Raw genomic sequence first — 16,062 nt, 5'->3', positions numbered from 1 at the left:
TCCCATTTAGAATTTCTCTTGATAACATCATCAGTTGGTGCCACTGAACACAATTTGAAAATTGTCTGATACCTCTGTAGTCACCCTTATGAAAGTAAAACCCATTCCCTTTACCCTTGACAGTAAATATGTCTTTAATTCCACATTATTACAATGTGATTGCTGCCACTGAGTATGTTTTTTGCCTGCAGATTCTTAATGCACGAATCACTGCTGATAACCAGATCGAGAGTATTGCTTCCTCTTGTTGCCTCTCTAACATGTTGCTGTAGAAAACATGTCATCCAAGAAATCGACAAAAATCTTGTTAGTGCATTTGACCAATCCACAATTCCAGTCAACACTTGGAAAGTTAAAATCTCCCATTATGAGACATTCTGATTTGCTGGCCACCCTATTTCTCTGTATAGCTGTTTGGAATACTTATCATAGTCATTAGGCCTATAACACACCACTCTCAATTTAGTTTTCCCAGTGCTTATATCACACCAAAATGACTCAGTGTTGCACTCGTCACCCAAGTCAACTGGAAGCATAACCCCTCCACCTCAAATGTCCTGTCTATCCTTCCTGTATACATTGTACTCCCCATATACAAATTCAGCATTACTTGTGTCTGAGTGACACCATATCTCCACTATTCCTATGTCTGCATTTGATGACTTAATCAGTATTTAAAACAAATTCATCAAATTTATTTACAGTGCTAAGAGCATTAGTGTACTTCAATGTACATGCACATTTCTTACTCTTGGTTCCCCTAACACAACCCATGTATTCATTTGTTCCATGATGACCCACAGCAGAGCCTGAAAAAAAATCCAAGACACCTTGCTTTCCAGGGTTCATGTACCAATAGTAGTAATGCAAGAATCACTTTCACCTCTGCCTGCGGCTTTAGTTAAACTATAGTCTGTGTATCTCCCCCTCCCTCCAAGCTAGCAGTTTTATAACTCACGTATCACTGCCTTGATAGCATCAGCAAATATTCTTGTACCCCTTCTATTCAAATGTATCCCATCCTATAGACGGTCTATCCTATTAACAAGCACAGACCATGCTGAGAAATATTCTACCCCACAAGCCTTGCACATTCTTTCCAGGGCCAAATTGATATTCTTCTCCCTCCTATCGTGTCTGGGCAGAATTGCAGATGCTTTCAAATTTAATCCTAACTTGCAACTTTTTGCCAACATTACCCTATACTTGTTAATTAAATCCTCAGATCTCCTATTCTTAATACCATTAGTACCAAAGTGTACAACAATACCATCCTTTGTGCCCTTAAAAGGTGATATCTTTTCTACAAATACCATCCACTTTTGCCCCTGGCAGACACCTTGGTCCTATTCCACCTATCCTTCTTGTACAACATATTTCCTGTTTCCCTGACAATAGTCACCAACAATAACCAGTTCCTGTGGGACCAGCACATTCTGCCTTCAAGATTGCTGCTGTGTTGTCTGATGGATAAGAGTGAGCTCTTACGTTGAGGTGGGCCATTGAGAGCTTGATGGGGCCCCCATTTTAATTCCTTCAAGAGCATCTACACTATGCTTCAAGCTCATATAAAATTAATTGATTAATTGACAGTACTACACTAAGCTAATAGATTCCTAACTGCAGTGATACGTATTATGCTATTCTTTATACTATCAAGTTCAAGATATACATTACACTATACATAACAATTGCAAAGTTAAATTAGTTATATCCTTGCTAAAAAGTAAAAATTCCTTCACTAAACACAAAAAGATATGCCCAGCAAATGATTAGAACCTTTGAGTTAATTATCCTAATTAAAACCCTACTATTCCTCTGCACTACTCATTATGTGCTACAATTCATACCAAAACACTGATACAATACCATTATGAATAACTTACAAAATCATTAGCTAAATTTAAAAATAGGTTAACGAACATCACTTAAGACTATTTAAACTATTTGCAAAACACAATTTAATATGTTAATCAAAACATACCCGTTTCCACGAGCTCAAAATTCTGCATCCAGGCAAAATTTAATTAAATGGATAGTACAGAGAACATGGAAAATTTTATTTTGCAAAGTGTGAAGCATTTAAATCTAATTTTATACTCACCTCTCATTAAACTCTTAAGTGCCACTCATGCAAGCTTAATGATTTGAAAGTTTAAAAATGAATACACCGATACGAGTTCCCCCCATGAAGCTGGAGGTTTAATATTAATAATTAAAGAGGCCAACTCTTATGTTCCACCTCTGAAAATGTAATAATTTCACTTTTCCCCATTAAACATCTTGCTCATTGGGTTCATGATGGATCGTCTCTCCATCTTCTTGATTTTCCTCTGCTTGCTTATGGGTTTTCAGTAATTTATTATGATTATCTATCCTTCTCCAGTCTATCTCTAATTTTTTTCCCTATTTCTTTGCTTTTAACCCTTTATTGGGAATGCTAAAAGCATAACACTAGCAAGCACAACAAAATTCAAAGCTGTTCACTTTTTGAAGCACTTTTAATTTTTATCTATTATGTTTATCTACCTACAATTCTCCATTCTGTGTGTGTGTGTGTGTGTGTGTGTGTGTGTGTGTGTGTGTGTGTGTGTGTGTGTGTGTGTGTGTGTGTGTGTGCGTGCGTGCGTGTTTTCCCTTTTATATATCCCATTCATTAATACAGCGTTTCTCAAACTGTGATCCACGGAACACTAGTGTTTCATGAGATGTGAATAAGTGTTCCCCGAAAAATCGTAATTAATAATTAAAAAAAATAAATAAATTTTGGATATTTATAGTGTACACCACTTTTGCATGACATTATAATATTTAACATAATTTTTTTTCAGTTATTAATATACTGGCAGAGTCTAATAATCAAATAGACTGCGGAACACTTTTTTTTTTGGAGGGCTTTGCATAGAGAAATATGCGTAGAGGTAATGACACCTACGAAAAAGTAGCAATGTCGTGATCTAGTATGCCATTTGCATGCAATTTAGCCTGAAGTACACAGATTGAAGGAGAGGAAGAAGCGAACAGATATAACTAAACAGACTTCCTTGTATAATTTTTTTTTTGATAACACTACCCAACATGATTTTTACCTCCAGCAATTCAATGGTTGTTTCCAGTCAAGTTTTATGTATAGAATTTAAAATCAATCATAATTTCCCATCACGTCTCAGTTTTAAGTTACAGATAGATAACTGGATTCTGTACAAAGATATCATTACTGTTTGAAATACAATTTCTAAACTTATTAACTTTTGGTTGGTTTTATTTATTGGGCTAAAAGTTAAGCAAGTACATCATTACTGTTCTTGCAATATAGTATATTTTGATTTTGATGCACTTTTCCACACAAGTCAGTATTTTTATTAATTTCATTACACCATTCAACTATTCAATATATAGTGTATGATAAACTACACTACAAGAATTCACCTTCTGTTCAAATTTACCAATTGCTTTTACTGTTTTTAGGTTAATGCATTGTTAAAATGGAGAAGACAAAGCACAGAACTTGCATCAATCAACTTCTGCTGTTTGTGGACACTTAATCCCAAAAACTCAGAGGAAGAAAATATACAATGTCATAAAAGTTGTGAATTCATTGTACTTCGGCTGCAAGATCAGTGACCAAGAAAAAAATTGGGCTCCACATATCTGTTGTATTACTTGTACAATGAACTTAAGGCTGTGGTTATATGGCAAGCTGAGAGCATTACCTTTTGCTGTCCCTATGGTGTGGTGCGAGCCCAAGAATCATTTCAACGACTGCTATTTCTGCATGACAAAATTAAAAGGTATTTCCAAAAAGAGGAAGCACTGCATCAAATATCCAAATATCCCATCAGCAATTAGGACAGTGCCACATGGTAAAGAACTGTCAGTACCTGTGCCACCAAAATCTTGGGGTACTGGAAGTAGCGATGAAGGCACAGAAGAAATCGTTTTACCAGATGTCACAAAACCATGTACAGTCGGTCCTCGTGTAGCACGATAGTTATGTTCCTAGAAACCCTCGTGCAATGCAAAATCGTGCATTGCACGATTTTGCATTGCACGAGGGCAATTAAACAACAGGCCCTATGGGAAAAATAGGGTTAGGTGCCGACCACCCAAGATTGAACACATATTTGTAACAAAAACATTACCAAACACAATAATCGTAATAAAATACTTAAGCATTTTATTACGATTATTTATTATTATACTATTAGTAAATTAACGTAGAACATATTGAGTATTACAGCTCTGATTCATACTATCTTATTATTATACGTAATAATAATACGTAATACGGAAGCATTTTAATTACTTAAGTATTTTAAGTAATACGTAAGTATTTTATTACGACTATAACGTAATAAAATATTGCTAATGCTTTTGCTTCTATCGTAAGCAAACTTTTTTGTTTGATTTTCTATCCAAACAGATGACAGCCGTTCCATCTCTTCCAATTCTTTGTGTCTTAATCTAATGGATTTTAATTACACTTTGAGTTGTTCCTGCTATGAAAGTTGTTTTTATTTTCTCTGCATTCTTTGTAATTTTCCGCGTTTCCTCATTTAGGTCTGTAGCACGTGCAATATCACATGGTCTTTCATTTCGCTCAAAGCGTTTCACAATTTCATATTTTTTCTCTATCGACAGAAGCGGACTGGCCATAAGCCCTACTGGGGAAACCCCGGTGGGCCGTAGGCTGGTGTGATTTTGGCCATAAACCATAGTATGAGGCCACTATAAATTTTCCCAGGTAAGAATTTTTGACCCAGTCCGCCTCTGTTTATCGATATTGCTTTTATTTTTCTCTCTGAATCTGCAGTGTCCTCACCTGGACGCTTCCTTTTCACACTTTTTAATTAAGTATTTTACTCATTTTTAGGGAATAAAGCACAATTACAAAACGAGGAGGCACGCTTGATACACATAAACAAAGCTGTTCACGTGTAGCAACTGAATAAACAACATCGTAAAGGCAGAGATACACCATTAACACCTCACATTTTATTAAAGCATATTTCTAGGGGTTACTACCATAAAACAATAAAAACAATATTCAGTTGCCTTTCTGCTAATGAATCTGTTATAAACTGGTAGTAAACTCGATCTAATTGCATTTGCGATTATACCGATAGCTGGAATTGTGTTGCTTTTTACTTTATTATGGTGAAATGTGTTTCCCCTTCACTGATATAAAAAACAAATATATTTTCAGAATCTCCTCTTCATTCCTATCGTGTTGCGTTCATTTGGGGTGATTCCGCGTTCAACTGCCATTTCTTGTAAACACAAAGGCGAATCGTGCATAAGCGAATTCGGTTCGTGTTATATAAGATATCGTTCCCCTATTTATAAATCGTGTATGATCGAATTCGTGTAGTGTAAACACATGTTATACGAGGACAGACTGTACTCGTAATAATTTTAACATGATTTGGACTACAAGCCAGAAAAAGAAAAGGCCCCACACTACATTGAACAAGAATTAAGCGACTTGATCAGACTTTGGCTTACCCAAAAAGAAGGCTGAATTACTCGGATCCAGACTATAACACTGGAATTTACTCACCAAAGGTACAAATATTACAATATACCATAAGCGAAATTAAGAGTTTAAGATATTTTGCAATGGAAAACAACATGTGTGTCTGCAAAGACGTCATTGGTCTTGTGCATGAACTGAACATTGATCACAATACCTCTGAATGGCGTTTGTTCATTGATGTGTCAAAGCTAAGTTTGAAAGCAGTATTGCTTCATAATGGAAATACTTTACCATCAATTCCTCTTGTTCATGCTGTTGGCCTAAAAGAAACTTACGACAGCACGTCCCAGATTCTTGCCGCTATACGTTACAACGACTATGGTTGGAATATCTGTGGTGATCTCAAAGTGATTGGACTGCTTGTTGGGTTGCAAGTTGGTTTCAGTAAATATTGTTGTTTCCTGTGTTTGTTGGATAGCCATGCAACAGCCAAACACTACGTCGTACAACACTGGGACAAGAGAGATGAACATATTCCCGGCAAAGGCAATGTACAGTACGTTGCATTGGTTGATCCACAAAAGGTTTTTCTTCCCCCTTTACACATCAAGCTTGGACTGATTAAGAATTTCACTAAGGCACTGGATAAAGAAAGTAGAGGATTCGCATATTTATTGAAAATGTTTCCAAATTTATCTCATGCAAAGCTGAAGGAAGGAATTTTCATAAGTCCTCAAAATAAGAAAGCTCCTAAAAGATGAAGAATTTCAAAGAAACCTGAATGATGTTGAACTGGCTGCATGGAGATCTTTCAAGGCTGTGGTACACGGATTCCTTGAAAAGAAGAGAACTATGAGCAACTGATGACTAACTTGCTGAAATGTTACAAGAACATGGGGTGACGAATGTCACTGAAAATGCATTTCCTTCATTCCTATCTGGATTTCTTTCCTCAAAACTTAGCAGATGTCAGTGATGAACAAGGAGTGCTTCCACCAGGACATATCTGCAATGGAAAAACAATACCAAGGTAGCTGGGACTCTGCCATGATGGGAGATTACTGTTGGTTCCTTTAACAGGAAAGCAATCTGGAGTATAAAAGGAAATCACTGAATGGGAAAATGTCTAAGTAACATATATTGTGTGTAATAATTATAGCCATGTATGCTGATATTGTATAAAAACAAGGAATTTAAAAAATGCATATATCTTCTGATGTAGACGTGACAGAAGCAAAAGATTGATATTTTCATAATCAGGACATTAATTCTGTTCAGAATAAACAACTTTCGTTCCAGAGATATGATGAAAAAAAATCTTGTCGGGCAGTGTAATTATTAGTATTTCAAAATATTATTATTAAAATATGTGACCATAGATTTGTGGTTGAAAAACGGAACTTTAAAATGAGAAGCAAAGTACTTCTAGTAGTGCAACTGTGGTCTTTGAAGAACACAATACTGTCACACTTCAAAGTGAGGATGAACAATCGCAGCCTTTTGTTCCCCAAAAATCCGAAGTGAAAAAACAGGAACCAACTAATAAAAAACCAAAACAAAAGTATAATGACAGATATTTGAATTTTGACTTTACATGTATTGGAAATAAAGATGCTCCTGATGCACAGTGCATCATATGTAATAAAATATTAGCAACAGTTCTTTGGCTCCCGCTAAACTTGTGTTTCGTAAGTGTTCCATGAATATGTTGTGAGATGAAAAGCATTCTGTGAATATGTTGTGAGATGAAAAGCATTCTGTGAATATGTTGTGAGATGAAAAGCATTCTATGAATATGTTGTGAGAAGAAGTGTTCCATGAATAAAAAAGTTTGGAAAATGCTGCATTAATAGATAGAATTCTATATTGCTTTCCAATTTCTTTCACTTTTATCCCTTTACTGGGCATTCTATTATTTATGAACAACCACGAAAAATACATTTTTTTATATTGAAAAAGTATATTTTTAATAATTTTTTTTAAATAAAACACCCTCTAATGCACTTCACACATGCATTTTTCATAAAATGTTTTTAATGCCACATTTAGGTGTTATCTTCAACTGTAAGCAAGCAAAACTTGAACAAAATAAAAACTGAAAGACCTGCACACCTCAGTGACTGGATTTCACAGACACGCAGATGTAAACAACTTTTGATACTAGAGAGCAGTTTTGTTTACTTTTATTCAGATCAAAGGTTATGCTAGTGCTTATTTACTGAATGCTAGAGCCACCACTAATTTTAATTTTTGCTTTAGAGCACTTGATAATATATACAAGATCTAGCTTTAAGAAGCCTAACAAAAACTCTCCCTTTACTATATTTTATGGACGAACTTCTTCTATAACAAAAGAATTAAATTTATTCATTTTATTTTTGTTGTTCCTACAAGGTGTTTCATAAAGGATGCAATCATATTATAGGAATTTTAACAAATCACACAAAAGGGAAATAAATTACACATACTTTTAGAATGGAAAGAAATTACACAACCTTTACAAGTATTGGAAATGGTTTCCACTCGCCTGGATGCAGATTCTTACCCTTTTCGTGACTTTTGCAGCCACCTTACATAATGTTTGCTCAGTTATGTTTACAATCTTTTTCAATGTTAGCCTTCAATTCATCAAAAGTACGAGGATTGTTGTGAAACACTTCACCTTTTAACTGTCCCCAAAGAAAAAAATCTGGAGGAGTAAGATCTGGAGATCTTGGGAGCCACAAGTTTTTGAGATCAAGCGATCTCTGAAAAATTCCTGTAACATGGCCATCATTTCATTTGCTGTATGGCAGGTCGCACCATCTTGTTGAAACAAACATTCTTGTTCATTCAATAACAATGCAATAAACTGTTGGATTATGTCACGATAAACTTCTCCATCCACAGTTTTGTCAAAAAATATAGGCCCTATAACATAACAGCACGAGATGGCACACCAAACCCCAATTTTCATGGTATGTAATGATCGTTTGTGATACACATGTGGGTTTTCGCTGCTCCATATTCGGCTGTTCTGACTATTCATATAACCATCCAAGTGGAACCAAGCCTTGTCACTAAAATAAACACAATCCAACACCTCAATTCCATTTTCATCAACAAAAGAACGAAACCAATGACAATACTATACACGTTTTTCATGGTCAGGTGCTTTCAGTTCCTGAACAACACCAATACGGTAAGCATGCAATTTTAACTTCTTTGTAGCCCCGAAAACAGTAGCTGGTGACCCGGTTTGAAAAGATAACTTCCTAAGTAATTTTCTTGGTGAGTGGGTTAAATGTTCATTCAGATCATCCAGAATGTTCGCAGTTAACAGCAATAGCCGGCCTGGGCTTTTTGTCCTCCACACTTCCAGTCTAATCAAATTTCGCAATTATACGCGATACTGTTGACTTGTTGGGGACAAACGACCGAGGATATTTCATCTGAAACTCGTCTTGCACACCTTTATAAGATTTATATACAAAGTAACACTCCACAATAAACACACGCTCATTCTTGGAACACGCCATGGCCGACACAACACAACGGACTGGATACCAGACCGAGAATGCATGTCACGGTCATTCAACTGCTTACCTCGGGTAACCTTGGGTGCAGTGCTGCCACCTACACTTCAAACTTGATATAACATTCGCCTGCCCGTAAGTTCTACCTTCTTCATTTTAGGGTTACGTCCTTTATGAAACACCCTGTATAATTACCTATATGTTATTATAAGTCTTACTACAGTTTTATATATTTTAACTCTAGCTTCTTGATTAATATTTCAGTTACAGGAATCCCTTGCCAACCAAATTTCTGAAAATGTACCACATTTACAATATAATGTGCTACAATGCAATGTGGCACTACCCAAAAGTCAGATAACAATGCTATCGATAATAGCATGAATTTTTTCATTTAGTGATGATACAAATATCTTCATAGTAGTTTTCATCATCACATGAAAACATTTTATGATAAATTATGTGAATTATCTTCATGCATGTGAACATATACACAAACATGTCCTGAAATGGGTGAAGAATTTTAAAGTAAATTTTTTTTCAAACTTGGTTAAAACAGTTTCAGATACAATTAGCATCAGTAGTGGATAATGCAAGAAAGCACACTTATAAAGCATTAGCAAAAAAAAAAAATTCCCATTTCACATATTCATTCCCTTCAACTTTCACAACAGATGGAAGCTTGTTAGAACAAACCAACACCCACTGTCTAAAGGCATAACTTCCACACATCGATACAACCATCCTCAATTTGAATTTGTGCCCCTTCATGTATGTAGTCTGAGGAGGAAGAAGAAGAATCCTATTGGCACTTAGCTTACTTAATCCATTAAAATTCTTAAACACCTCAACACACCACCTTGCAAGTGCCTAGTCTTCAGATACTGAAATTTGCAGAACTGAAATCTTTCTTGGTAAGAAAGGCTTCAGTTCTGGGGGCCTAAAATTAGGCCTCCAGACCTGTGTGCAGTACTCAATATATGACTTGACCATTGCCTTATACAATGGGATAATTACCTCCATATCCCTGTCAGCAAAATTCCTATATGTCATTGACAAAACCCCATGTCCTGGTAGCCTGTTGGCACTGCTCAAAGAATTTCACATTGGGCTACACAATTACCCCCCCATTCTTTTTCATTTTCCACTACCCTGAGTGTTGTACCAGACAGTTGGTATGTTATCCTGGGGTTACTGCTACCCATATGCAGTGCTTTGCATACTGTCATTCCTATCATTAGCCACACTGACAACCTTTCTATCACCTTCAAAACTTGAATGTTAAGCCTGATATTCCTTCATTAATATCATTGATAAATATAGAAAACAACAATCGGCCCAACAACAAACCCTGGGGAACTACACTAATAACATTAGTCCATTAAGAGCAGTGTCCATTCATTACCACTCTCTGTATTCTCCCACTCAACCATCCCTTTATCCATCGCATCAACTTGCATTTAATGCCACACTGCTCCAATCTGAAGAGCAGTCTTTTATGTGCAACAATATTAAAAGATTTCCTGAAATTCAAGTATAGGATATCAAAAGTATTTTTTGCATCCAGTTCTTTTGTGACCATATTGAAGTATCCAATTAAACTGGTTAAACAATATTTCTCCTTGCTGTATCTGAAGTACACTGGTGTGCAAAACTTAAGGACCAACACTATTTCTAAAGGTTACAAACACAAAACCAAACGAAACAGCCTGTGGTGATTTGCATAACTGTGGCCATTCAGTAGAAAGCTGGTGCACGTGCAAAAATTTGACATCGTGATGAAAGGGCTCACATAAACAGATAAAAGCAGCAGTTAAGCAGTTATGTGCAAATTACCGAATGGTGAGCATGATTGTTACAGACATTCGATTGGTTTCATACGGTGCTACAGACAACGAATTGGCCAGTAGACAATATTTGGATGACTTTACCCGGGGGTCGAATAATTGGGAAGCTCGAGGAGTGTGGCTGCAGAATTTGGTATCTCCCATAGCATAGTCTCACGTGCGTGGTCAGTCTTCAGAACAACAGGTACAACTGTTTGAAGGACCAGTGGTGGTTGTCCACGAAAAACAATGCCCAATGATGGCCGCTATATACTCCTACAGGCCAAGAGGGACCAACACCAGACAGCAGGATCCATTGCAAACCAGCTGCACAGGTTTGTGTCCAGGCAACTCCACAAAGGTGGACTGTTTGCCTAACGGCCAGTACGCTTTGTCCCTTTAACATCTGCCCATCAGAGAGACACTGTTTACAGTGGTGCATCGAACACAAGGACTGGACAGCAGTGCAATGGGGTAAGGTACTCTTTACCGATGAGAGTATTATTATTATTAGCTGTATGGTGCAAGGAAGCCTTTAGGCTTATGCTGCACCAGCCAAAAAAAAAAAAAAAAAAAAAAATATTCCTGAGCCACCCTGAGAGAGAGAGAGAGAGAGAGAGAGAGAGAGAGAGAGAGAGAGAGAGAGAGAGAGAGAGAGAGAGAGAGAGAGAGAGAGAGAGAGAGAGAGAGAGATGGGAATCACCAAGAAAGAGAAGAATGATGATAATCAGCTCAAGACCCTGAGTAGATTCAGTCTCAACAGCGATTCTGGACATCAGCTAATCTGGCAAGAGGTTGGCACACGGTTTCACCCCACAAACATCACTGAAAGGGATCGATATGGCAGTCGAGGTGTTCTCATCTGGGGAGGTGTTATCTTCTATGGACGTACACAACCCCAGATACTGGATGGCAGTACTGTAACCGGTGCATGCTACTGTACTGAGGTTTGTTTGTTTGTTTGTTATGTGGTTTTTAGGAGCATTAGCAACTAAGGCCATATTGCTTCAGGGATATGCGGTGGTCATTCACTGACCTTTCTGCATCCTCCGTATTTAGTGGTCACGGGCTCGAACCCCAGTCTAATCAAGAAGTGTGTGCTATGCACTGCTGCTCCTGCCCACCTGGCTATGGAGGTGCCACCGTACTGAGACAATCCTTCCCCACGTGCATCTGTTCGGAGGTGATATTGGCCCTGAGTTAATGTTTATGGATGATAACGCCATACCTCATCACACTGCAGCTGTTGATATGCTTTTGGAAAGTGAGGACATTGTTCGTATGGATTGGCCTACCTGTTCCTTTGAACTAAATCCCATTGAACACATATGGGATGCTCTGGGAAGACAACTAGCGGCACGTCCACACCCACCAGAAAATGTTCACCAGCTAAAGATGGCACTGACAGAGGAATGGACAATGTTACCGCAAGAACTTATCAACAACATTGTTCTAAGTATGGACAGGCAGTGCAAAGCCTGTATCAACGTTAGGGGTGACCATATCTCCTATTGAGTACCACCCTCTTTCCTTTGTTCCATCTTTGGCAGCGATGCATCTGTATCATGGCAGCCTGTGCAATGTTGCCATTTTTGAATAAGTCCTTCTGTACTGTTTTGTTTCCATTGTTGTTGTTGTTTCCTTCATCATTTCTGTACCTCACGAGATTCGGTATGCTTTTCCCATATCCAGGCCACTCCTATGAGAAGCTACGGGTGAAAACCTGACTGGTCCTTATGTTTTGCATACCGGTGTATAATTGCAACTTGTCTAGATGATCCTGCATTACTTCTTTTACCAGTAACTCCATTATTTTCCCTGGAACAGAAGTTAAACTAGGTGGTCTGTAATTATTTGAGTCACCTTTCATCACCCTTTGTAAATTGGGGATACAATCACACATAAGCAGTCTGCCGGGATCTCTCCTGAATCCAAGGATGTTCTCATAATTATGGCTAAAGGTCTGTTACTTTTTTCACTGCCTCCCTTAATATAACTGGATAGATCTCATCCACCCTATGTGCCTTTCTTATGTTTAACTTCAATTTCTCTTCCACTTTCCTCTCAGTTATTACAAAATCATTTAGCTCTCTGTTAGAGTTTGACAACCTTCTGGTCTCCTTCCCTAAAGAATTCCTCATGTGTATATGAGAATGCAAAATACTCATTCAGTTTGTCAGCAATCTGAGTAGGATCATCAACAGGTGATCATCAACCACCGACATCAAATGTTTACATAAGTAAAGAAGTCTTTGCTGTTTTTCTTTGCATTCTTTTCTCATAATCTGACTTAGCTTGCCTAATCTCATTTTTGACATGATTACAGACTAATTTATATCTACCATAGACTTCTGTGTCAACAGGATGCATGGGTTATTAATTATCGGGCAATCACTTTCCTGATAATAACCTTCTTTATAATCTTCTCTGCCACAAGTCTCATCAGCTCATCTGACTTCCATTTAAGCCTATACCTTAAAGACTATTTCTTAGTTGGTAAGAAAAGCCTAGTAGCTTCTATGATTAATTCTATGAATGCCTCACATTTAAAATTTGCTGATAGTAGCATCATCAGTTGATCCCACCATATAGAATTTAAAAACTGTCTCAGACCACTGTAGTCACCTTTACAAAAGCAAAATCCCTTTCCTTTACCTTAATGGTAGTTACATCTTTAAGTAAATCCCAAATCAATACTCATACTGTGATCCCTGCCACCTAGTGGTTCTTTTATATGCAAATTCTTAATGCACGATTAATCACTGCTAATAATCATATTAAGAGTATTAAACCCTCTAGATGTCTCTCGAACATGCTGTAGAAAACAATCATCCAATAAATCCACAAAAGTCTTGATAGTGTGCAAGTGACCAATTCTCAAGTTCTAGTCAACATCTGAAAAGTTAAAATCCCGCATTATAAGATATTCTGATTTACTAGCCCACTATTTCTCTGCACAATTGCTAATTATACTCATCAGATTCATTAGGCCTATAACACACACCTACTCTCATTTTTCCTTTCCCAGTGCTTGTCACACCAAACAGACTCAACATCGCATTATCAACCAATGTCAATTGGATGCATTCTTTAGATTTTATGTTTCTTACCTAATAGCAAAACCTGTCTTCCCTTCCTGTCATGTCTCCTTTCTGTACACATTGTACTCCACATATTCAAATTCTGCATCCCTTATATCTGAGTGACACCGCGTCTCTGTTACCCCCACAATGTCTGCATTTCATGTCTTGACCAGCACTTCAAATTCATCAAATTTATTTATTACGCTCCTCTCATTGGTGTACATGCAAGTATATATGCACCTGTTCTTACTCTTAGTTACCCTTACACAGCCCATGTATTTTCATATTACAAACATCCTTTGTAGAGATGCAGTATCAAAGACAAATGTCATGTAGTACTTTATTAATGCACCACTTGTATGCCTGACAGTTTCTGGAGAACTAAATTCATGTGCTCCCTCTACCCAATTCTTCAGACCAGGTTCCCTGCATGACCTTGTTTTCAAGGATGAAACTGAAGCTCACAGTTGTGAGATTTAATGTACACTAAAGCAGCAGAAGACAGAGATATATCACAATATTATGGGAGAGAATTTCAGAGATGCTTCCAACAATTGCAGATCATTAGGGCTAAGTGTATTAAGTCCCAAACAGAGTACTTCAAAGGGAACATGATGAATTTTTTTTTTTTAGTAACTAGTAACTTTTAGGTAGAATCTTTTATAATCTTTCTAAACAAGGCACTTTCTTTCAAAGAGATTCTACAGTTTGGCACAAAAAAGGCTGTGGAAACAATACTTTTGCCGTTCAAGTTTGTAACAGTACACTTTCTCCATGATTTTGCTATGAACCATTTCCCTATTTGCAATATGTAAATTGTAAGATAAGGCATCAAATATTTTCACATAAATTTCACCAAATCAATAACTATTAAGTTATAATAGTTTCTGGGAAGAAGGACATGATCCCATCTCTCACAGAAATGAGCAGTTAATATTTTAAGCTTTTGCCTTAATAATATGTTATTTCAGTAAATAACCAACTAATCATGTGATGCATTGAAGCAGCAAAGCAATACATTCACATTTTAAAAAATAAAATAATTATAATAAGAAATTCCTTACCAGGGAAATGTACAAGTTCTGCTTTACAACCATCAGCTTTCAAAGTGTCAACTAATCTTTGACAAAATGTTGTTTTTCCAACCCTATCACAACCTTCAAGAACAATGAGGGCTCCTCTGGGACCGATAACATTCATCTTATATACAGAAATGTGGTTTTTTTTTTTCTGTTCACAAAAACAAATAAAACAAATTATAACAATTAAAATTTTCAGCATTTTAGTTTCTACAGGGACTACTAATTTACATATAACTGACTTTGCTTAGATATTAAATACAGTATTTCTGTAAGTTAATCATAATCTCAAATGCACCATTTTCTTAATTCCTTACCACGAAAAATGTTTTATTCTTCATCAAAATGTTACAGCACCTTTCAAGTGGTTGAAAATGTTCAAGGTTTCAGTAAAAGGTAAAGTGCAGCCATTATCAACCCACTGCAGGATGGAAGCCTCCTCAACAATTCATGCTGAGGAAAAATGGACCATAATCTGCCACGCTGGTCCAGCGCGGGTTGGCAGATCGATCGTATTCAGCAGTCAGGAGCTTGAACCCCGGTTTACTCAAAGAGCGTGTGCTACTGCACTCCCGCTCCTGACCACTCGGCTACGGAGTTTCAGTAAAGATACTGTAAAAAAAAAAAAAAGAAAGAAAAAACTATTTATTAGGGTCACCCGGAAAGTTAATTAACCTACCCATGTGTATTGTGCCTAAGGCCACTGTAGCCTAGTGGTCAGGCGTGCAGGTGCCTAAGTACACATGCCTTGAGTGACCGGGGTTCAAGCCCGTGACCACTGAATATGGTGCTGTTTCTTGTATTCAATCTATCATGAGAACTCCTCTGACCATTTGGTTGTCCCGGAATATAAATAGAAAATTTATTATTTATTAAATTGCATGCATTCTCTGGTCAATTTGCCTGTTTTGCTGGACGAAAAAAAACGCAGTTTCTTGGAGGGGGGGGGGACCTTGCTATCTACACCCGAGACTAACTCAGTCATGGAGTGAAAAAAACCCCTAAAAGTTCCTTGCATCACCGACGGGATTTGAACCCGAGACTTTTCCACCCAGTGTGGGGAGGATGGTGACCAGTGTTCTC

The 16,062-nt window shown here is 37.2% G+C and overlaps 1 protein-coding gene across 1 annotated transcript in view; it reads right to left on the bottom strand.

Moving 5' to 3' along the window:
• LOC150076272 (thymidylate kinase) overlaps positions 1-16,062 on the bottom strand; it is a 119,823-nt gene that overhangs the window by 89,042 nt on the left and 14,719 nt on the right. The window contains exon 2 of the mRNA XM_090387464.1: positions 14,965-15,130. Within this exon, the coding sequence (XP_090243590.1) occupies positions 14,965-15,100 (136 nt within the window). The 5' untranslated portion in view covers positions 15,101-15,130. The remainder of the gene's footprint in view (positions 1-14,964; positions 15,131-16,062) is intronic.

Source organism: Mastigoproctus giganteus, chromosome 13, assembly GCF_048544385.1.
Source record: "Mastigoproctus giganteus isolate SK-2022 chromosome 13, ASM4854438v1, whole genome shotgun sequence".
NCBI lineage: Eukaryota > Metazoa > Arthropoda > Arachnida > Uropygi > Thelyphonidae > Mastigoproctus > Mastigoproctus giganteus.
This window is presented reverse-complemented; position numbering and strand designations above follow the sequence as displayed.